Source organism: Penicillium soppii (genome assembly GCF_028829465.1).
Source record: "Penicillium soppii strain IBT 18220 chromosome Unknown utg000007l, whole genome shotgun sequence".
NCBI lineage: Eukaryota > Fungi > Ascomycota > Eurotiomycetes > Eurotiales > Aspergillaceae > Penicillium > Penicillium soppii.
In genome coordinates this window covers 1,344,675-1,367,023 of record NW_026643237.1, presented here as the reverse complement: position 1 = coordinate 1,367,023, position 22,349 = coordinate 1,344,675, and the positions used below count along the sequence as shown (strand labels likewise).

Sequence of the window (22,349 nt, the reverse complement as noted above, 5' to 3'; positions counted from 1 at the left end):
AATATTAAGCAATCGCTCTGCTAATTGAACAAAATCACAGAAAGCAAATCATCCATAAGCCCACCAAACCCCATCCCCAACCCCCTCCCAACCTCAAACCAGCTCAGTTCCCCTTACTCCACACACAAGCCACCTTTACAACTTCCCCTTACCCTTGCCCTTCTCCTCCTTCTGCTGCTTTCGGAACTTTGCAATCTCCACCTCAACACCCTTATCAAAGCGTTCCTTCAATGCAGGTCGATACCCAAAGAAGAACAGGACTTCCATCCATACAAACAGCGGGGCAAGTAGCAATGCCTGGACAAGGTTATCCAGGAGAGCAGGAGCACGTTTCTCGAACGCACCATGTCCGATGAACTGTGCTATCCATGATACCACATGGATACCGCCGGCCCAGTAGTTCACGATGTGGCCATGTGTGCTGAGGAAGTAGTTTCCGGAGTAAGCGGCTGCGATGAGGGCCGGGGCGAGAAGTCCGCCAGCTATCGGTTCTAGGAGTATGTAGAAGGTTGCATAGATGAGGGCGCCGATTGTACCGGCGTTGGCGGGGAGGTTGGATATTTCCACGGCGGAGGGGAGTGTGAAGAGAGGTGGGCAGTTGCAGGCCTGGATATTGTAAGTTTCCTGCATGCTTGTAGATTTGGATTTTGAACGTACTAGGACGATACCAGTGAATAGTAGGATTGGGACGCAGGTTATGTGGATTGCGACATTAACCTAGGCTGTTAGCTGGTTGTGTCTGGGGTTTGGGATGGAGAGGTTAGGCTGTACGGGATTGTTATGATAAGCTCCGTACTAGATTCGAGTCAGTTAAATGCTATATGGTCTTTTGGTTTCAAACTTACAAAGAGCAGCTGCTTCTCGAGATTGAGTGCCATCTTTGGGGTGATGGAAGAAGTCTGGAGTTATGTGAGATCAAATGTAAGCGTACATTATATTTGAGCCGAGGATCCCACGGTCTTGGCGTAACCTGTGCCCCAAATCCGGGGATCTAAGCCTTTCTTACAGCGGCATATTTATTTGATTTAACATATATGTACATGTGTATGTATGTATTTAATGTTTTAAACTGCTTGAGAATCTATCATTGTTATTGTAACTTTGGAAGTTCCCCGTTATGAACCCTGCTATCAATTTTCTGCATAAATATAGTCTACGATCTATAACTATGGGCCTGGTGAAACTTCAAACCGTTCTTTTCGGGGTTGAATTGAATTTATTGAACCGTTTGGAAGCTTTGGGCAGTGAGCTTTGCGATATTTTAGGGTACTACCTAGGTAAGTAATTTTGTTTCTGGACTTTGTAGTGGAAATGGGTTAATATATATATAATGTCAGCTATTAAGCTTTTGTATACCTTGAAAAGCAATGTTGATAAAAGAGCAAGTAAAAACCACGCTTTATTACACAAAACTGTACATGTATACCTCAAATCCAAGTTGTCATCTGATTAATAGCCGGAAATGCTATCAAGACCCGTGGACTTCATACGGTGATATAGATCGGATAACCTATACGATATTGTATGTATGGATGAAAATTTATTCGCCGCGCGACAAAAAGACCCTCGATCTCAAAACTCGAATGCAATGCATCGAGCGTAGTTTCAAATCCCAGCATATGAAATACCAAATTGAACATGAAACCGAATCGAACAATGCCCGTTCACCTCGACAGGTCAAACCACATCACGTGACCACATCCACCCAAACTTGGCCCGCCAGACCGGGGATGCTCTTACGAAGTGAAAGCTTGCGCCTGCAGCAACTGTATCTGCCTCCTCGCCCAAGATCCAAGGCAGATACACTCTCTGCCATACCAGAAATCCGGATCACCCTCGCTCATTTCTGACAGCCACAACCGGAGCCTCAACAGCAGGTCATGAGCTCGTCGAAAACGCCGTCCCTCGATCTCGATTGACATCACTTTTCCACAAGCCACTACCATCCTTTGAACCCTCCACACGAACCGTGAGATTCGTGCATTCTCTCACTCCGCGACAATGTTTTTCCTCAAAGAAGAGACCAAGGTCATCGCCATGCACCCGTCCTATTTCGGACCAAACATGCGAGAATACCTGATCGGTCGTCTTAATGAGGAGGAGGAAGGTCGCTGTACCGGTGATCACTTTGTGATCTGTGTTATGGACATGGTTGATATTGGCGAGGGGCGGGTGATGCCTGGTATCGGTCAGGCGGAATACACGATCAGATACCGTGCGATCATTTGGAAGCCATTCCGTGGCGAGACGGTATGCGTCTCGGATGTGACATTGGAATGAGTCCCTGCTAACTGATTTTAGGTGGATGCCATTGTTACCTCCGTTAAGCCCACGGGTATCTTCACCCTGGCAGGCCCGTTATCTGTCTTCATTGCGCGAAAGGTTTGTGTTGTTTCGTTCGAGATACGAGGTCGATTGCTGACTGGTTTCAAGAACATTCCCAGTGATATTAAATGGGAACCCAATACCGTGCCGCCACAGTACACCGACCATGCCGACCAAGTGATTGAGAAAGGAACCAGTCTGCGGCTGAAGATTCTCGGTGTTAAACCCGACGTGGCCGCGATCAATGCCATTGGTACTATCAAGGAGGATTATCTTGGGTAAGTGACTTATTTGAACCCTTCGTGTGAATGTCACTTTGCTAACGCGACATTGTCCAGACCTTTGTAATGAGACACGATTGCAACACATACCCTTTTTTTTCACCAACACGATAATGTACGATGCCATCTACCGTTCCAGAGATACGGGAAATGCTATTGCTACACAAAAAAGAAAGAATTGGTCTCTGGAAATCATACGGCTTTTGCTTGCATATGCCTTGGATACCCGTGGACCTCAATGATAGAATACCTGCAGCGTTCTGAGAAAGACGCATTGATCTTCCTGAGAGTATTATTCGGACATTGCAGGAGTTTCTAGGACGGTAGTTGACCCAGAGATCGGCATTAGCCTTAGGTACAATCATAATAGATGTACAATACAACAACCCTCCATACCGGAACCTGTGAAGCAATGTGTAAAACCTAAATGTAACAGTTGACAAGATACATAGAATATAGATGCAGGATTTGTACGGAGTATGCATATATGTATTGCATATATATGGATGCACCCCAGTTGCCGGAGAGACGATGATTGCACGGAGGTAGCCTAGACCGTCCCGCCACTTTGTGAAACACTGGCGTTGTTTTTCTTCCCCGTGCCCAGGTGTGCCGTTCTATTATTTACTTGCTTTGTATGCAAGGTACGGGTGTAGCAAGTACCGAATTGAGCTAGTGAAGCCCCTGTGTGATTTGAGGTATTCGATACGTTATTATTGTGTAGTAGAAAGGGCAACTGCAGTTGTACCAAACAATCTACGGAAGTAGTAAATACGCGTCTAGCCCACTTGAGTAGCTCTCTCTCCTTCTCTCCTTATCCTTTTGAACTTCAGAACCTGACCCTCTCCCTACAACTATTCTGTTCAAACATGTCTTACTACAAGACAGAATACGAGCGGTTCTTGAAAAGCCCCAAGACCGCTAAATTGGCTGGGGATGTATCTCTAATCTACGTGCCTACTACTACCAAGTTCCAAAAACCCGACAATGTGATCACTCATGTTTTGAAGCAACACCATGTGGTCGAGACGAAATCCCACAAAGTCATCAGCGCCATTGAAGGCTCAGATGCACTGTGTCTGGACATGGAAACAACCCTCGAGTTCAAGGAGGGCGGCGGGGCCTATCTCCCCTCGCTGGATGATAATTTCCTGGCCGACCGCGTCGTGACTTTCCCCACGGTAAATGCCCCAAGATCGCGCATCGAGAATATCCACTAATGCATGCAGATTCACATTGTCCACTTCGACACCGAACAACAAATCAAACAAATCCGCATCCACTGGGACCAGGCCTCCCTCCTGAGACAAGTTGAAGTTATTGGTGCGCGCGGACGCGCCTGGCCTATTCGCGATGGAAAGGATCAAATCCGTCTCCTCAAGACAGCTGAGGCAGAACGTTCTACAGCTGCCGTCCCAGGATTGGAGACAGAACGTCCCGCTCGCTCTTCATCTCCCAGCAAGCGCCACATCAAAGATCCCTATTCCGCAGGATCCCTGGATGACCTTCTCTCGCCGAGCAAGGAAGCAGCCGAACGCGAAGCTCGCGCTGCCAAGTCTTCGTCCCCTGGAAAGAGATACACCAAAGACCCGTATGGAGCTGGATCCCTGAACGAGATCCTCTCGCCAAGCAAGCCGGCCCCTGCCCCTGTAGCACCGTTCGCGCGTTCATCTGGCCAACCTGCCTCGCGCAACTTCAGCGATATCTTTCAGAAGGACGACGATGTTCCAGAATCGCCATCGAGGCCGCAGCGCCGCGCACCCCGAGTCCCTGAAGAAGATGAATCCGAAAGTGGACCTGTCGGTGAAGATCGCAGCTTCTACAAAAGCAATCCCTCAAGATTTGACCACTTCGACATCACCGGAAACGATACCAGCCGAGAAATAAAGCATGAGACTAGATCTCAACGCTCGAACCTCTATGCAGCCGGCCATTGGGACTTCGGTGACGATTACACTACCCCTGTCAAGAATACACGCGCTCCTCGTGGTGAAGAAGTCCGCCACTTCGATCTAAGCGAGGACGAAAGTCCCGAGAAGTTGAAGATCATCAAGCCCCGCCGCGACACAACGCGTCACTTCGACCTATCAGATGACGACAATGACGACGGCCGCATTATCAGCTCATTCGGTGGTCGCAGTAAACGTCTCTATGAGAACCGTCTATTCGATGACGCAGAGGGCCAGGGCCCCATGCCGTCCGAGCGGGAGAAGAAGAACGAGCCATTGGCCGTTGCAGGCAATGCAGCGAATCGCAAGAAGAATTTCAATCCTCACTTCGACTTCGCCGATGATTCCCAGAATACTCCCCAGCCCACTGCTAAGCATGATAAGGCCGTGCAGCAGATGCAATCTCATTGGCACGACTATGATGAGTCGCCGCATGAGAAACGTACCGGTACGACGACTGCCATGCACAACCCGTTAACCCACAACCAGCCTAGCTGGCATCATGGTGACGAGTAGTGGATCTCGTCTTTGGTGAGATCCCCTTTATACGGCTGGTTCATGAGCGATATGTATCGATACCCGCATTGATGTTGATCAATATGCAAAATTACAAAAAAATGGCTGGTGCTTGGCCTGATTGGCTGGTCGCCGTGTATTACCTTCTATTCTTGTCTTCTTGTCTATCTTCTTTCTTATACCGAGGATGTGTTGGCTTTTACTATTTCTGTTCTTCTCTTGTATCTCCATGGTGGACACGTTGATTTCTTCAGAATGAGTGTTGTTAATCAATTGTACGATGTTATATCTTGAACCTGAATTGCAATCTCCACAAAAGATATTAACTAGTAAATCAGAACTACGAAACACGTACGTCTCAGTTAAAGCCAATTGGAAATTGTAGCTAAAGGAACGTCCAAGGTAGGCAGCTACATGATATCCCAACCTCGTTTCAAATTGACCAGACATATTCTCCAAATCAAATCCAAAACATCAAAATATCATAAATGTAGTATAGATCCTCCGTCATTCTTCCAAATGGCAATCAACAACCCCGAAGCCACCAACCACCATCCACAACCACAATTCAAATGTAAAACATAGTCTCCGCAATGTTAGGGTGAATAACCACATCCGTAGTACGGGACATATCCGTCCCCTCGGTGCCACTGACACTGTGCGCGGAATCCAACGAAGGCGGATCAAACAGATCACTCAAGAAGCAGCGCGCCCGCGTACACACCAGATCGGCATAGTAAGCCGGCGGGCAAACGCTAACAGCCTTCGTAGCCCGCCCGAACATGTAACACATCTTATGTGTAAGTTCCTGCAGGACATCCGCCGCACCAGGCCCGCCTGCATTTCCTGGATGACTAGGGTAGAAGATTTCATCCCAAACGGTGAAGTAGTGGGCGGGGCGGGCGGTGCCCTGGAGAGCGGAGTGCGCCTGCAGGAAGAAGTCCCAGTCGCGGGCTTCCGAGACACCGCGGTCGACGACGGTTCCGGGGATTGGATTTTCGCGGTTCGAGTCTGCTGCGGTCGTGGGGTAGAAGCGGGTGTTGTGGCGTTTACCGACGATGATGATCGCTAGTCGGGGGAGGCCTTTCTTGGACTGGTCGGCTGGGTAGGTCTTTTTGCAGGCTGCCTTGAGAAGGGGCAGTTCTTCGTCAATGACCTTGTTGTACTGGCCCTCGGAGACACCGTCTCGGTAGACGATGATGTTCTCCGGGAGGGCTTTGTTGAGCTTGCGCCAATGGTTGAGGCGGGAGACGAGGAGGGTTTCGAGGTCTGCGACCATTTCTTTGCGGGCGCCTTGGACGCGGATTTCTGCGGGCCATTGGGCCAAAGTCGAGTCGACTGAGGCGACGATGCCAGCGACGGAGGGGGCGGTGCCAACTGAGCCTGGGGACGGGTGGGTTACGTCAATTCCGACGAGCATGGTCTTGCCTGCGGAGATGATGCCCAGGTCCTTAGCCAGGAGGGCTTGGTTCGTGCCGCCGAGTTTGAGGTTGATTTTCAGGCCCACATTAGCATTGTACTGGTCGTTTGAGTTGGCGAGCTTTTCGGCGAGAACGTTAACGTTACGGATGCCGCAGCGGACGTCGCAGACTTGCTTGACGCAGTTGTAGATGCCAGTGTCTTTTGCGCAAAAGATTCCCAGGATGAAGACTGGGTTATGCGTTTTTTGCAGATCGAGGACTGCAGTCTCAATCTCTGCTGCATCGTTCCCACCGGAAAGGAGGACGTACTTTCCAGGCAGATGCGGGCTCACCCTCATGCCCATGTCGCAAAGCGTCTTGCGGAAGCCGGACAGGGCGCCATTGAGATGGTCCGAGCCTTCTTCAAATACTGGCCGCAAGCCCGGCTGTTGGATGTAGATGTAGGACCAGGATGCCATGGTTGTCGGCTTGGAAAACTGAATCTGACGCATGTTCCAGCTACCAGCGTTGGTTCTGATCTCCTTAGTACGGTTTCTATCTTTATAGCAGACGTTGGGGGCTGGGAGAACGCGTCCGGGAACTGTGATCAGCTCAGTGGCGGAGTTGATACCGAAAGCAGCCTGTGAAGAATTAGATACGAGAAGATAATTAATAATAGCATAGGGTGTCTTACCAGAGTTGAGTTCGCTGGCGAGCCCAGTCCTAGAACACCCACACCTTTGGTGACGATCGACTCAGCGTTCTGGCCGGGCTTACGTCCCATCACGGCGAACTTCAGCATCGAAGCAGTCTGATCACCAGAGAGCTTAGACTTGGCTGGTTGACCAGGCTGAACTATGCAGACCTCACAGGGGAGATAGACAGGCCTGTCACGCGATCCGACATTGACCACAGGCAAGTTTGGATCCAGAACTTTATTGTACTCTGAGATGAGAGAAAAGTCAGTATAAAGTTTGTTCAAAGTGAAAGTGAGTAGAAAGTGAGTAGAAAGTGAGAATCATATAACTGACCCTTCTTGAAGAAAGCAGCAACAGTAATGTAGCGTCCAGCCTCCGCGGGTCCGGCTCTGGGCGCTTTCTTTCCCTTTTTGGCCTTGGACTCTGGTGCACCGGGGACAGCGGCAGGAGTGGGAGCAGCTTCACTCAGGAAGAATTCTACATCATTGGGACCACCGCCGTGACGAGCGATCCTGGGTGGGTTAGGGGAGGAGCCACCGTCGCCGCGGCTAGCCAAGCCAAAAATAGGCTTGATACGAGGTCGGGGCTGACCACGGCTATTCTTCCGAGCGATATGGGTGATGCTAACTCGCAAACCCTTGAGGAATTTCTCCAAACGATAGGTGTTCCTGTTACCAAAGCCTCCGATAACGTGGGCCAGAGGACCATCGTTATAGCAAGCAATGTACTTCACCTGCACATTTAAGAGAACGCGAGCAGTTGCTGCACGCACACTGACAAAGAATCCACGAAGCACGGAAAGACCACCGCCGAGGTTATATGATTCCATTGAATCCTCGCGCAGACTGTAGTGTCTGTTGGCACCAACTGAAACAACTCCATCGGTCGTCTTGGGGTGATGACCCATGATCATGTTGAGAGCAGCGACGATCTGCTCCTTAGACTCAAGCATGGAAGCGGCATTGGTGGAGGTGATATAGTTCAGCAAGTCGGCCGGGTTGATCTCGCCCGTGTGCTGAACGGTGACGGCGTGAATCCGGGGAGTTTCAGGGTAATCATCTTCAAGGTCTTCCTTGTATCGCACATCGTATTTGCCCTCCGTCAACTTGACACATGAGACCAGAGTCGAACGGAAATCCGACGCAATGCTGTTCTTCTCCTCGGCGAAGTGCTCATCCAACAGCAGGCGAACGATGTGTCGGGCCTTTTTGCCAACAGGAGCAGATCGACCCGCAGAATCAGCTGCAATGGCAATGTGGTAGCGGAAAATTTGCTTGTTAGGCAGGGTGAGTGGCAGATAGTTGGCATACAGAGTCACCGGTTTACCAGCTGTTCCATAACCAGGACGTTCGGGGTATTTTTCCTGACGCTCTTTGTTCTTTCCCTTGATAGCAAGAGCCTTTGCGAGATCATTTTCGGTGTTGCGAACAACTTCGCTGGGTGGAGGGATAGGTTGTCCTTCTCTACAAGTCCGGTTATTGGCTTTGATCAAACTAATGATAATGAAAGCGAGAACATACCTGAAGATAGGAGGGCCAAGATTGACCACACCACCACGGCCACCACGGCCACCTCGGAAATCACCCCTACCGCGGAAATCACCACGACCACGGCCTCTGAAGTCGCCGCCGCCACCTCGGAAGTCCCCACCTCGACCTCTATAATCTCCTCGACCTCGAAAATCACCACCTCTGCTACCACCTCGAAAATCACCTCGGAATTCACCGCGGAATCCACCACGATCGCCGTCTCCGCGTCCAGCTGGGCGGACGGGAACATTCATGTCACCACGACCGCGACCGCCATCACCGCGACCGCCATCACCACGACCGCGATCCCCATGACCACGATCACCACCACGACCACGACCACGACCACGGTCACCGCGAGCACGATCACCCCGTCCGCGACCTCGATTATCACTCATGATAAATGGTAGATTTAGTACTCAATCAAGGTGTAGAATGATCATATATGGGTCAAAAAAAAGTGAGCTGCGGGGTGCACCGGCTTATTAAGGCACTTAATTTGCCCAGGTGTTTGCTCTGATGTGTTGGCCATGCATACCTACGGTTATACAAACTTACCAGGATGTGATCATTATACATCATAATTGGTTAGCACACTATGATACATCTAGATCAGTATATTTCTATTGCTTTCAATTTGAACAAGTTAGCAAATATTTAGTTACAAAATGATAGCTGCCTACATATGTACATATATGTATCATTACCATCTGGGATTATACTATGCAGACTATCGTATTTACTTCATTGTATACCTAGAGATATAGAGAAATAAAGTAGAGCTTAGTTTTGATACTCTGTCACTATGTTGATAGATCTAGAAAATACTTGGCCACTTTCTAACTATTTAAACTTATAGGCTAAGTATAGAACAGCAGAAGGACATATTCATGGGACATTATACTGCCTACGCACCTATGATAGGTACAATATGTGATGAAATATCGGGAATCCAATAACCACCGAAAGTCATACGAAAGAAGACAAAGAGAATACTCGTAAGTAATACTAAATATTTTTTTTGGTGAGAGTGCTTTGTGTTACATGCGACCATTCTATACCCTACTTTACATAAAATGCAAATATCCATATACCTATCGCTGTAACTGATTAGATCTTGAATGCTATAACCATTAAACAGAGCCCCCCAGGAAGATCAAAGCTTTAAAAATCCTCTGGCAACTCTCTCCTTTCAAACATGCCTCAGCAGTTTCCGCAAAGAAGCGTGGGGCCTGACGATTCCACGGATGTCGTATACCCAAATGCGTGTTCGCAAAAGTCTCCGTATTCAACTCTCTTCCGATCTTTATTAGCTTAACAACATCATGCGGGTGATCACTACTAGGAATGAGCCCGTATTTCCCAGTCGCAACGATCAGGTTTCGCGTATGCCACGGCGATGGCTACTGAGTCAGAGTATCTGGCGAGACTATCTTCCGACACAAGTCAAGCGTGCAGGTTTTGGTATCAATATGTGGTAAATCTGCGCCTCCATTGTCCAGCTGATGAGGGAACGAGGAAGACCATTCTCCACATGAGGCACGGTCAATGCTGCATATAGGATGTACGGCGTGATTGCTGTTTGGTCAAACCCAGATATGAAGACGGAGTTGACCAAGTCTGGCTCTGTGGAGGCTAGAGATCTGCGCTCCGAGACTGTGGCCGATTGTATGAGCTGAGCCGTTGGCGTGGGTGCGATTGAGGTTGGCGATTAGACGGACTGAGAGATCAACTGAATAGGGAGTTATTGCTTGTGATTTGCCATGGCCAGAAAGGTCGGGAACTGGGAGGTGGTATGAGCTGAGATGCGGGATGACTAGATCCTAGTGAAGGTCAGATACACAGGCACCGTGGGTTACTACAATGGTGTGGTTTCCTGGATTGTATGAGGCTTAGTGCAGCTTGGGGGTGTCATCGGAAGACATTGTAGTTGGATTTAGAGGATATTCAACACTGCAGCATTGGTTGATTTGGCCCACACGATATCCCATCAAAAGAAGTCGTACAGTTTCTGCCCAATCTCTCAGGGTTCACTTGACAAAGTAGTTACACGATTTCTGAAAAACCTGGGTACCCCGGTTGAGGACAAAGCCCTATCAGAATAATTCCTGCACTTTCTATGAGAGAAATCGATTGATTCTCGATCAAGGGGACCTCACGTCGCATATACAACGTATGTATACATACATACACATGTATGCATATGTATTCCGTGTAGTCTCCTATTTGCTGGCGTCTCGGAAAAATCAAGGTACAATTAAGCAATGGAATAAAACACACATGTGAGCATATACCCAAACCAACTACTTCATGTTTCATGCAGTGTATCGAAGATCTCTATATGTGGTCAAATGTACGTAAGTAGTTTATAAACTACAAATATGTTTATCAAAAATAAAAAAACTAACCCATTCCAACCACTAACAGCAAGCAGCACTGTGATGAGCAAAAAGCGGCAAGCAATGATTCCCAAAGCGGAAGAGAATAAAGAAATCTGGTAGGCCAATCAGTCGCAGTAGAAGTGAAAGTCTAACTGTTAATACGAGGCAGAGAGATGTTGTTTATGAAGCTATATAGGTTAGAAAAAAAAATATTGAGGGTATATGTTTATATAAAATCTGAACATAGAGAGAGAGAGACAGAAAGAGAGTAAAGTGTACTCCGTAGAGAAAGGAGCATTGTTATGCGTGAGATCATATGGCGATAAGCCTTCGGAGATAAGTCGATTAATCATCCTGAGTTTCAACCTTGGGGCTTTCTCCTCTTCATCTTTGACTTCATTAGAGTCATCGGTTTCGGTTCAAGAGCCCCTAAATTACTCCGCATTAGGGTAGTCTTTGATCCTTACGAGTCAGTTTCGGCCCCAAAGGCTTATCCGCCCACGCACCATCTCATTCCCCTCCTTAACTTGCCATCACAAGCTTCGACCTCGCACATCGCATTGGGTCGGAATACGTTTAGCGACCCTTTAGCATTCTAGGCGCGACGCTTCAAACGATTTCAACCCATCTCCACTAATCCTGAACTCAGTCCTGCTACAGTTGCTTGACGATAAGACAAATTCTCCGGTTGCGCAAATTTGGTGCCTGATTGTTTCGAGAAAGGGAAAACTCAGACCCCTTTCGAAGCTTTGCGCAAATAATTAGGGTGCTTGCTCACAAAAAGGCCAAGAAAACCTGACTAGAGGGTTCGCGATCCATCCAAGTGCGTGTCAAATCCACCACCGTTGCGCGGTACTACGACAGTCTACCTGAGAGCCCCGCCTAACCAGTCGACACACAGTGTGGCCGACATCTCGCCTGTGACCACATTTCCAACACTTGACTCTCGCGACAAACTCCCTACAAGCCATCATGGCATTCCCCACCAAACCGACCCCCACACCCCCCTCCACAAACTCGTCCAGTGCTGGCCACTCCCCAGATTACAGAGTCGTCCGGAAACGAAACCGAGTGCCTCTATCCTGCGCACCATGCCGACATAGAAAGTAAGAACCCAAGATCAAGCCGAACTCAATGATTCTTTCTAACAGTTCTAGGCTGAAATGCAATCGCTCCAATCCCTGCGAAAACTGCGTCAAACGAGGCGATGCTGTTTCTTGTAACTATGCGCAAGCCAGCTCGCGCAAACGAAATTCGCCTCAGCAGCCTTCGTTGAATTCCCCGGATGATATGCAGAATCGCATCGACCGGTTGGAAGGATTGGTGCTTTCGTTGATGACGAATGGGTCTCAATCTGCGGGTCCGGCAGCGGCCATGGCTGCTATTTCTGGTGATAGTAGTGCGGGATCGGCAAGGTTCTCGCATGACCGGGAGATCGACGAGGAGGGGATGGAAGACGAGGATAGTGATACGGACCAGGTCACCAAGTCGTTTGGTATCATGAAGGTGGACAATAACAAGTCTTATTACATCAGTGATGCCCACTGGGCTTCTGTATTGAATGATGTGAGTTGGGAAGGCTAGTTAAATTTGGGACATTGCTAACCTGCACAGATAACCGAGGTTAAGAATTTCTTTACGACGCACAAGAAGCAACTGGATGAGCAGGCCGAGAAAGTCAAGGCCGCTCGGCCAGCTACTGATCTATCAGGTTCGAATTTGTTGTTTGGTGTCACGAAGCCGATGAGTCGTGCCGAGATCATGACCGGCTTGCCGTCAAAGTATACAACGGATCTTCTTGTGGCTCGCTACTTCAACTCATATGATCCTGCAACTCGTGAGTCTCCAAAACCCTTGCCGCAAAAGTGCTCCTCATTCTGATATAGTGTCAGATATTCTTCATGGACCTTCATTTCAGGCACAGGTAAGTTTTCAGGCTGCCGGTGGCAGTATTCCCAGGCTGACCTTTCTAGTACAATAAACATTGGGAAGATCCCGCTCAAACAGAACTTGTCTGGTTTGCCATGCTCTTCGGAATGATGAGGTTAGCGATGCTATCTTATCACCGTGAAGGCGATGAACCACCTGAGTTCAGAGGCAAGTCCATAGATATGGCTGGGGGTTCCGAAATTCAGCAGCACAGACCTTAACGCTGGCCGACTACACGAAACCGCACCCGTTTTTGATCGAAGCGCTTGTATTCCATCTTCATGGTGACTTTTCCCAGACCACGGACGCGGATGTCTCCGTCTGGGTCATGACTGGTGTGATTGCCCGTCTAGCGATGCGCTCAGGATACCACCGTGACTCCAAAATGTTCCCAAACATCACACCTTTCCAGGGCGAGATGCGACGGCGGGTGTGGACCTTCGTGCGCCAGGCTGATCTACTCTTTTCATTCCAAGTTGGTCTGCCAAGCATGATTCGCTCCTCTGATAGTGATACCGAACTTCCGCGCAATCTGTACGATGATGATTTCGACGAAGACTGCAAAGAACTCCCGCCATCTCGTCAATTGTCCGAGCCCACGCCTATCTCGTATTTGATCGCCAAGGCACGCCTGACATACGCATTCGGCCGCGTGGTTGAACAAAGCTCCGCGATCTCGAGTGCTCCATACGAAAAAGTGATGGAAATCGACGCAGAACTGCGTCAGGCAAGAGATATGATCCCTGACCACTTGAAAATTCGACCCATGGAGGAGTGCCAGCTGGATCCCATCAACCTCATCATGTCACGGTTTGCCGTATGTGCTCTTAATTCCACATCATCAATATCGATGCTAACGACCGCAGGTAATGGCCGTATATGACAAAGCGCAATGCGTCCTCCACCGCCCATATCTAGTCCGCGCCCGGGACAACCCCCGCTTCACCTACTCGCGGAGAACATGTATTGACTCTGCAATGGATCTCCTCCAAGTCCAAGCACTCCTACACGCGGAAACACGCAATGGTCGCCTCCGCAGTCGCCAAAGCCGAGTCACATCCCTAAGCTCCGCCGATTTCCTCCTCTCAGCCACCATTGTCTCCCTCGATCTATCCCAGGGCCTCCAAATGCAAGTTTCCGGCCGTCCATCCGGAGACACCTACACCTGGGGTCGGGAACGCCGCGATGAGATGATGGCCGCTCTCCAACGATCCAAAGAGATTTGGGATGAATCCCGAGATGTCAGCATGGAAGCTTGGAAAGCCTCAAATGTTATTGGCGTCATGCTGAGTAAATTGCTCATGCAAGCACCAGGAATTGAGGATACCCCCAGTGCGAACTTCGAACCTGCAGATGAGAAACAGAATGCTGCCATGACTCTCGGTCTACTGAGTAGTGGTATGAGTCCCATGAATCCCGGCCCTCCTCCATTTACGGATCCAATGTTCAAAATGAGTGATTCGCCGATGGGAACTGGAATGGGGACGGGCGCGGCTGAAATTCCTGGTGCGCTTTCGCCGTTCAGTAGCATGTTTGGTCAGATGCCGGACATGCAGGTGAACCTTGATTGGGTGGGTCATTCTATAGCTTTCTTGAGGTACACGTCCTTGCTAACTTGTGAACTATAGGATGCCTGGGACACATATATACAAAACCCAACACTCGACACATCGAATCAGTTCTGGCCGACCCCACAGTCTGCGGGCGTATCCCAATCTTCGATCTCTAGTCCTCTTGGTGCATCGCGGGTCCCTTCGATGTCGAGCAGTGCTACAACTGGTCCCCCTCGACTACCAAACATGTATTCACCTTCATCTATCAGCCCTGAAGGCGCAGTCCCGGGAGCAGATAGGGTATGGCGAGATCCCCATGCCAAGATTAACTAATGGTTTGCTGTGACGGATAATCTGATCTTACGAAATGCTTTTGGCAGTTTTTGATACCTGGTTTTGATTTGATTTGATCAATAGGTTGAATTTCCGAGGCAGTTGTTCCTTTTTGTTCGTGCCATTCGGAATGGGTTGGATGTGAACAATTGATTTGAAAAAAGTTTCTATTTGGAGGATTGATTGTAGCGATGGATCTTTTTTATGTATCATATCATAATGTTATTGCGATATAATTCCACTCTTTGGGGTATGTGGTTATGGAGCAAATTGGAAGTATAGAAGCCGGGTACTATAAAGTCTCTACTCTTTCTCCAACCCCCCTTTAATTTTTCAATTCCACGAGCTCACTATATTCTCATGTCTACATGTTTATGTAGCTGATAACTCCAAAATCATTTTAGACACTATGACTTTTATAATTTTGCTAGTAACATTGCTGCGGTGTTTTCATTCGATGAACTAAACAGGTCACGTGAATATAATCTCCGGGAAAACTTATTGGCCTCGATGATTCCAATCCAGATCGATTTTTCTTTTTTTCGAAAAGTACAAGTTCTAGTCTTTCGGAGATTTTCATTTCAAAAATGTGAGTGATCCTGGCATATATCATCTAAAAGACCAACGAAGGTCAGCTACCTTGTTGCACGAGCACGACTCCCCACTGTATCCCCCGTGAACGAAGGCAAATGCTAAACCAACTCCTTTCCAGGCATTGTTTCCGTCGCGCCGCTTCCCGGCTTCAATTGTCGAATGTCTCCTCATCTATCAATGCTTCAAGCTTAGCTGCTCGCTCAAGATGCAGCGCCCCATCCACATCGATGATCGCCGCTGCACGCTTTGCCTACCCTTCAACCATTCAAACACGCCTGAACTCGACTCAGGAAGATAATGGTGGATTCAAAGTCAGATATGTTCAATCTGTTAAACCCGAGAAGGAGCGTGAGCGCCGTCAATATATCAGTGAAGGACCTGTACCTAAATGTTCCTTGTACATTGGAAACCTTTTCTTCGATGTCACGGCCGAAGATCTGCGTAAGCACTTTGAACAATTCGGTACCGTTGAGAGTGCTATGATTGTGCACGATGCCAGAGGATTGAGCAAGGGGTGAGTTTGAATACCGTTCGGCGGACAAGTGCCAGGATCTAATTGTATACGTTTTCCAGTTTCGGTTACCTCAACTTCAGCACCATCGAAGAAGCCACCAATGCCATTGCCCAACAACACGGTGATATCTTTGAAGGCCGTGAGATTGTCGTGCAATTTGCCAACACTACCTACAAGTCCCGCCGCGATGACACTGTGCCCACTTTGACCCTCTACATTGGCAACCTCCCCTACGAACTGACAGATGTGGATCTGCAGGAGCTGCTCGATGATCTCAAGGGTGTCAGGGATGTCCGTATCCCCGTCGACCGCCGCACCGGTCTTCCCCGCGGGTTCGGACACGTGGACTTTTCTGAACAGAGATACGCCACTGAGGGCAAGGAATTGCTTTCTCGCAAGGCCCCTTACGGACGCAAGCTGATCGTCAACTATGCTAAGCGTAAGCTTATGACCCCTGAGAGCCATGCTCGTCATCAGGACAGGAAGATCGAGAAGAAACAGGCACACCAAATGCGCCAGGCAGAACTCAAAGCCGGCACACAGGCACCTGAGTTCCAGGAGAACGAGCCTACAAAAGAGCAAGCGCAGGAGCCGGTAAATGAGCAGGAGCAGAAGTAAAGGATGTAATTATTAGACCTAAATTTATAGCAGTGTACAATACCAAAATTGATGTATTTCTAATCTATACACACGTGACCCGCCGGGGAACCTCGGCTGGCGGAAAGATCAATTAGTTCGACCCCACGTCAAGAGATATCCGGGGGAATCACACCTTGCCTCCGTCTCATATCCGAACCTCTGTCTTTCATTGCCTTTAGAAATCAACCACCTTAAAAATTCGACCATGTCGTTCCTCGGTGGCGCAGAATGCTCCACGGCGGGAAACCCCCTCACTCAATTCACGAAGCACGTTCAAGATGACAAGTCACTACAGCGCGACCGACTGGTCGGCCGCGGACCGGGCATGCAAGAAGGCATGCGGTCACGAAACATGATGCCAGGACAAGACCAGGTGAGCCTCCATCTCCGGGATGACCCCGACAGACCCTGACGGGAACCTAGATGATGGACGATTTCATGCAACAACCAGGGCAGCAATTAAACGGACCATCGCCGCAGCCTTTCGCTATGGAGCACATGCGTCGCGAACTGGATAATTTTCAGACGGCGCCGGCCCGCACAGGGTCGCCCGGATGGGCGGCGGAGTTCGACACAGGCGAGCAGGCGCGGATGGAAGCTGCCTTCCCCGGACAAATGAACAACGGATCTGGGTTCAACCCTGCGGAATTTGCTCGCTTCCAGCAGCAGAATCGGATGGGAATGCCGCAGACCTCTACCCCGCAAACGGCGGCTTCGCCTATGATGTCTGGATACCAGCGACCGATGAGCATGGGTGGTGGGTATATGGGTGGACTGGGAGGTATGGGGATGATGAGGCCTATGATGGGCGGGCAGATGGGGATGCAGCAGCCGATGGAGAGCCAGACACAGGATAAGGGGAAGGGGCGGATGGTTGAGCTCGACGATGAGAATTGGGAGGCGCAGTTTGCGGAGATGGACACTGCGACTGTTGAGGAGACTAAGACGGACGATGCGGCCAATGCGGCTATGGAGGCGGAATTGAATGATTTGGACAGGTCAGTGCCCACCGATGCCTTTGAGGATGTTTGGCAACGGGTCCAGGCTGAGACCGCGAGCAGGAAACTTGCCGAGGAGGATAACTTCGAGGTCACGGATAGTGTGCATGTTGGGGATCTGGGTGATTGGGAGGGCTTTGATAGCCTGAACTCTCGGTTCCGCGATCCCCAGCTTGGCGACTACATGTTCGAGGAAGATAATGTCTACTCGGCCGTTGGGAATCCGTTCGAGGAGGGAATGAAGATCATGCGCGAGGGTGGTAATTTGTCGCTGGCTGCGTTGGCCTTCGAAGCTGCTGTCCAGAAAGACCCGCAGCATGTGCACGCTTGGACGATGCTGGGCTCTGCGCAGGCGCAGAATGAAAAGGAGTTGCCGGCTATTCGTGCTTTGGAGCAGGCTTTGAAGATCGAGCCTGGGAACTTGGATGCATTGATGGGTTTGGCCGTGTCGTACACAAACGAAGGCTACGACTCAACTGCTTACCGTACATTGGAGCGCTGGCTGTCAAACAAGTACCCAACAATCATCGACCCCAAGGAAGTAACAGGCGACGCAGACCTCGGCTTCACAGACAGACAGCTCCTGCACGACCGCGTAACAGAACTATTCATTCAAGCAGCCCAACTGTCTCCTTCAGGCGCCCAGATGGATCCGGACGTGCAGGTCGGCCTGGGCGTTCTTTTCTACTGCGCCGAGGAATACGAAAAGGCCGTCGACTGTTTCTCTGCAGCTCTAGCCTCCACTGAGTCCGGCAGCACAAACCAACAAGAACAGCTGCATCTCCTGTGGAACCGCCTCGGCGCCACACTAGCCAACTCTGGTCGCTCAGAAGAAGCCATCGAAGCCTACGAACAGGCCTTGAACATTAACCCCAACTTTGTGCGAGCCCGCTACAACCTCGGTGTGTCGTGCATCAACATCGGCTGCTACCCAGAAGCTGCACAGCACCTCCTCGGCGCACTGTCTATGCACCGCGTCGTGGAGCAGGAGGGTCGCGAGCGTGCTCGTGAGATCATCAACGACGGAGTCCACCCCGATGGTCTTGACGACGAGCGTCTCGAGCGTATGTTGCATATCAGCCAGAACCAGAGTACCAATCTGTATGACACGCTGCGTCGTGTTTTCAGCCAGATGGGCCGGAGGGACTTGGCTGACCAGGTTGTTGCGGGTATGGATGTAAATATCTTCCGCAAGGAGTTTGAATTTTAGGTTATGATGTTTGGATTTGATCTATTTGGGCGAGAATTCATGGCTGGCAAGGCCGGCTGCATTGTATTTACTTATCATTTGTGGCTGCTTAGAATGGTTCTACAGTCGGGAGGGAAAGCTCCTCATACATACGTTTTATGAATACATATCTTCTTTTTCTTTTTGAAGTCTTTGCGCATAGAATTGCTTACCTAGGTTTATACTACCTAGGAATGAAAAGAAGTTGGATTCATTAGTCCATCAACCACTTTCCCAACAGCCACTGCCTTCTCCTCGCCGAACCGCCCACCGACAATCTGTACACAAACAGGCATTCCATGCACAAGGTTAATATCATCTACATGCAATGTTAGCAAAAGAGCTAGTGGTAAATTGCCCAAAGTCAAGATCAGAAAAGTACTCACACTGCAAAAAGTTGAAAGCATCCGACTCATTCCTAATAGAATGTGCTTCCCACTCACCACCTTCATGAACAGAATCAAGGTCCCGATCCGCCCTGGCCACGGGAACAGTCACTGCCGCATAGTCCAGTAAATTCCACATAGCCGTGTAACCCAGCCACTGCTTGCTCTTCACCCATGTCTTGGGCTTGTAGCCTACCCACGGTAAGACGGGCATTAAGAGCGCGTCAACTTTTGAGTTAACCCATTGCTTCAGGAAGGTGGCTTGGAGGGTGAGTTTCGTTTGTTCATACTGTTGTTCAGAAATTAGATATTGGATCAAGGTCTCGACGTTGAAATTTGTTGAAATGACAAAACGAAAGAGCCGAAGGGATATGAAATACTAAAACTCCATACCTGTTCTCGCTCAACAGATGAAAGAAGATCTTTCTCTGTACCAACAATCATTCCTTCAATCAAGGGCTCGTCAATGAGCTTGCAGAGTGCGTTGCAGTGTTGGCCACCGTCAGCGAGGATTCCCTTCGTCCAAAGGTTCGTAGTAGCGATATGGAGGGATGTATCCCAGTCAATCACTTTTGTTGATTAGAAGCGTGAAAGAAGTTGATTGAGCGATTCTATGAATCTTACCTTCATGACCGGCAGCTCTTAAAGCTGCTACTGTTTCACGCATCGCCCTCGCAACGGGCGGCTGCGGCTTGACGACACCATCATCAAATACGACACCTAGTCTCAGCTTGCGACCAACTGGAGGTGCCGCGAGTTCTTTTCGCCACGGAATGGGGATAGCAGTTGCATCGACATTCCAAGGCTCAGACGCAAGAAGGCTCTCCATAAAATACTCCGTCGTAGCCAGAGAGGAGGCCATTGGCCCTGTAACTGGTGGGACCAGGTAGTGCTGGTGTAAGCTGTTGAGACATATATATATTAGTAGGCATAGCGACTGTAGCACTGCAAAACTGAGAGCCTACAAGGAGCAGTCCCATGGCACTCGGCCTGTCGTGGGACAAATGGAGTAAAGGCCCTGCAGAGCAGAAGGAACTCGGATTGAACCACCAATATCAGTGCCAATTCCCAACACACTGCCTCCGGAGCCCACGAGCGCACCTTCTCCACCGGAGCTGCCGCCGGAAATTAATGCATGGTTGAAAGCATTGACGGATTGACCGAAGACATGGTTGTATGAGTCGGACATCTGGAGGGCTTTAGTAGGGGACTTGCAACAAATTCCGAGTTTCAAAAGACCATACCATCAGAGACTGCGGAATATTGGTCTTGACGTATAGCACCGCCCCCATAGATTCAAGCAATTGCACAATCGAACTGTTAGATTGAGCCGGTTTATTGGTCAAGCCGACCCAGCCTATTTCAAATCAGCACCAGATGTCATAAAATAACAGTTCCTTGCTTTCTCGTTCTTTTGCGAAAGGTTCTTGAAGACATACCAACAGTTGTATCCAAACCCTCCACATCAAACCGATCTTTCACCGAAACCGGAATCCCATGCAAAGGCCCAACAGCCTCACCCGTTCTCCCTAAGTACTCATCAAGCTCTCTCGCCCTTTTCAAAGCTTTATCAAAGAAAATCTCCGTAAGGCATCTAGTCACCTGCTGTGCAATCGCAGCGCGCTTACAGAAAGCCGTTGTAAGTTGCTCGCTGGTCACCTGCCGGGTCTTGACGAGCTCAACGAGGTCGCGGATATCTGTTCTCTCAGTCCATGATAGCTCATTGGGAGAGAGTATACCACTTGCACGGATAGTATCTACGGCGGATTTGGGTGGATTTTCCAGGACGGCAGGTGGAAGGTGCCAAGATGGGGGAATGAGGGCTAGTTGGGTGGTGCGCTTTTGCACGACGCGATTGTTCCATGGAGCTTTTTTGGTATGCTCGCTGGGTTGGTTAGGGCCTATGTCGGTGGTCATGATTATATCTAAGTATGCAAATTGAACTGGATTGTGGTGATGAGCACGAGATTAAATAAGAAGTTGAAATATATATAGACGTACCCCCTCATCTCGGCACTTGCCGTTGTACCCGGTCTGATTAGAGTTAGGGCTTCCAATCAGAGTTGTTCTTTTGATCTGATTACGATACTAGATATATATGTACATATATGTACGTAGTATCGGTGAATATAAGTAGAGTACAAGATTAGAACATAGTCATGAGTATTGATGAAACTATCTGGGAAGAATACCAGGGCAGCCTTTTTGTGTGATAGGCGATAGAAAATTTGTGGGATATCTTATTACCTAGCTTCGAGAAAATGAAGGCCTTATGAGTGTTTGACCCAAGTAACGTGTGAACGGGGCACACATTGGGCCCTTTCCCTTTTCCTGCGCCATCACTTTAAGCGTAAGGACAAGGCTCTGTTTAGATACACTAACCCTTGTCCTGCTGAGTTGTGAGAGCGCGCTTGTTATCATCAGCTGCGAGGGCCCCAAGAGGACGTTTCACATTGGTCGAACTGTCCTCATCAGAGGTAAGAGCTGTAAGAGCCCGCTTCATATTCTCCGCATTGCCATCAGCCGTAAGGGCTGCAAGGGCACGTTTGTTCTCATCGGATGTGAGAGCACTCTTCGCGCCGTTCTAGCGAGCTGTGACAACATCGCTTCTTTGCTCCAGGGCTTCTGCACTGGCAATACGATGTTGATTCATTGTAGGTGTAACCATATGTCGGCACAATACTCTTAGAACGTCGATCCTTTGTAGGATGTTGGGTTCGCTCCCAGCTATGAATAGCTTGTTTTCCCATTTTTAGGCCCGTTTTTTATCAATCGGAATATGAATCAAACGCTTAAGGTGCCAGAAGTTGGTGGACCTTTGGAATATACGTGAAGAGGTTGGTCTCTTGATAATGGTTCTTGGGTGCCTGTTTGACAGACTCGACGGTCACCGACATCACGGACAACACGGGCCAAATGTTTCAATTGCCATTGACCTTTGAAATTTCTTTTTCCTTCTGACACATCCAGCCCATCATGGCTTAGTGAAGACTGACATTGCTTCATCGAAGCAAAATAGCCAGCTTTTGCATTAACTCATTGCTCCAAGACACTGATGCTGATACCGAGTGATATCAGACTGCCATGTATTCCATA

The 22,349-nt window shown here is 49.2% G+C and overlaps 9 protein-coding genes across 9 annotated transcripts; 5 read left to right on the top strand and 4 right to left on the bottom strand.

Annotated features, from left to right (window-relative positions):
* Nucleotides 1-135: 135 nt before the first annotated feature.
* N7529_009784 (2-hydroxy-palmitic acid dioxygenase MPO1) lies at nucleotides 136-878 on the bottom strand (the record flags this gene model as incomplete). The annotated part of the gene is made up of 3 exons (XM_057245311.1): nucleotides 136-717; nucleotides 772-795; nucleotides 846-878. The coding sequence occupies 3 exons, from the start codon at nucleotides 876-878 to the stop codon at nucleotides 136-138; spliced, it is 639 nt and encodes a 212-aa protein (XP_057093574.1).
* Nucleotides 879-2,001: 1,123 nt separating this feature from the next.
* On the top strand, nucleotides 2,002-2,673 carry N7529_009783 (DNA-directed RNA polymerase II subunit RPB7; the record flags this gene model as incomplete). The annotated part of the gene is made up of 4 exons (XM_057245310.1): nucleotides 2,002-2,250; nucleotides 2,302-2,382; nucleotides 2,434-2,603; nucleotides 2,664-2,673. The coding sequence occupies 4 exons, from the start codon at nucleotides 2,002-2,004 to the stop codon at nucleotides 2,671-2,673; spliced, it is 510 nt and encodes a 169-aa protein (XP_057093573.1).
* An 802-nt stretch (nucleotides 2,674-3,475) lies between these two features.
* N7529_009782 (uncharacterized protein) lies at nucleotides 3,476-5,071 on the top strand (the record flags this gene model as incomplete). The annotated part of the gene is made up of 2 exons (XM_057245309.1): nucleotides 3,476-3,787; nucleotides 3,836-5,071. 2 exons carry the CDS (start codon nucleotides 3,476-3,478, stop codon nucleotides 5,069-5,071), a joined length of 1,548 nt encoding a protein of 515 aa, XP_057093572.1.
* Nucleotides 5,072-5,639: 568 nt separating this feature from the next.
* Nucleotides 5,640-8,948, bottom strand: N7529_009781 (putative RNA interference and gene silencing protein (Qde2); the record flags this gene model as incomplete). Its single annotated transcript, XM_057245308.1, has 4 exons — nucleotides 5,640-7,112; nucleotides 7,166-7,416; nucleotides 7,503-8,630; nucleotides 8,690-8,948. 4 exons carry the CDS (start codon nucleotides 8,946-8,948, stop codon nucleotides 5,640-5,642), a joined length of 3,111 nt encoding a protein of 1,036 aa, XP_057093571.1.
* Nucleotides 8,949-12,051: 3,103 nt separating this feature from the next.
* N7529_009780 (uncharacterized protein) lies at nucleotides 12,052-14,894 on the top strand (the record flags this gene model as incomplete). Its single annotated transcript, XM_057245307.1, is given in 8 exon segments — nucleotides 12,052-12,185; nucleotides 12,237-12,645; nucleotides 12,694-12,916; nucleotides 12,966-13,003; nucleotides 13,053-13,200; nucleotides 13,218-13,825; nucleotides 13,875-14,579; nucleotides 14,637-14,894. 8 exon segments carry the CDS (start codon nucleotides 12,052-12,054, stop codon nucleotides 14,892-14,894), a joined length of 2,523 nt encoding a protein of 840 aa, XP_057093570.1.
* An 821-nt stretch (nucleotides 14,895-15,715) lies between these two features.
* N7529_009779 (nucleic acid-binding protein) lies at nucleotides 15,716-16,620 on the top strand (the record flags this gene model as incomplete). The annotated part of the gene is made up of 2 exons (XM_057245306.1): nucleotides 15,716-16,002; nucleotides 16,062-16,620. 2 exons carry the CDS (start codon nucleotides 15,716-15,718, stop codon nucleotides 16,618-16,620), a joined length of 846 nt encoding a protein of 281 aa, XP_057093569.1.
* A 226-nt stretch (nucleotides 16,621-16,846) lies between these two features.
* N7529_009778 (tetratricopeptide repeat protein) lies at nucleotides 16,847-18,849 on the top strand (the record flags this gene model as incomplete). Its single annotated transcript, XM_057245305.1, has 2 exons — nucleotides 16,847-17,014; nucleotides 17,065-18,849. 2 exons carry the CDS (start codon nucleotides 16,847-16,849, stop codon nucleotides 18,847-18,849), a joined length of 1,953 nt encoding a protein of 650 aa, XP_057093568.1.
* A 206-nt stretch (nucleotides 18,850-19,055) lies between these two features.
* Nucleotides 19,056-21,170, bottom strand: N7529_009777 (uncharacterized protein; the record flags this gene model as incomplete). Its single annotated transcript, XM_057245304.1, has 7 exons — nucleotides 19,056-19,186; nucleotides 19,254-19,542; nucleotides 19,647-19,822; nucleotides 19,878-20,155; nucleotides 20,219-20,442; nucleotides 20,498-20,610; nucleotides 20,693-21,170. The coding sequence occupies 7 exons, from the start codon at nucleotides 21,168-21,170 to the stop codon at nucleotides 19,056-19,058; spliced, it is 1,689 nt and encodes a 562-aa protein (XP_057093567.1).
* A 460-nt stretch (nucleotides 21,171-21,630) lies between these two features.
* On the bottom strand, nucleotides 21,631-21,906 carry N7529_009776 (uncharacterized protein; the record flags this gene model as incomplete). Its single annotated transcript, XM_057245303.1, is given in 2 exon segments — nucleotides 21,631-21,837; nucleotides 21,853-21,906. The coding sequence occupies 2 exon segments, from the start codon at nucleotides 21,904-21,906 to the stop codon at nucleotides 21,631-21,633; spliced, it is 261 nt and encodes an 86-aa protein (XP_057093566.1).
* Between the last annotated feature and the right edge of the window lie 443 nt (nucleotides 21,907-22,349).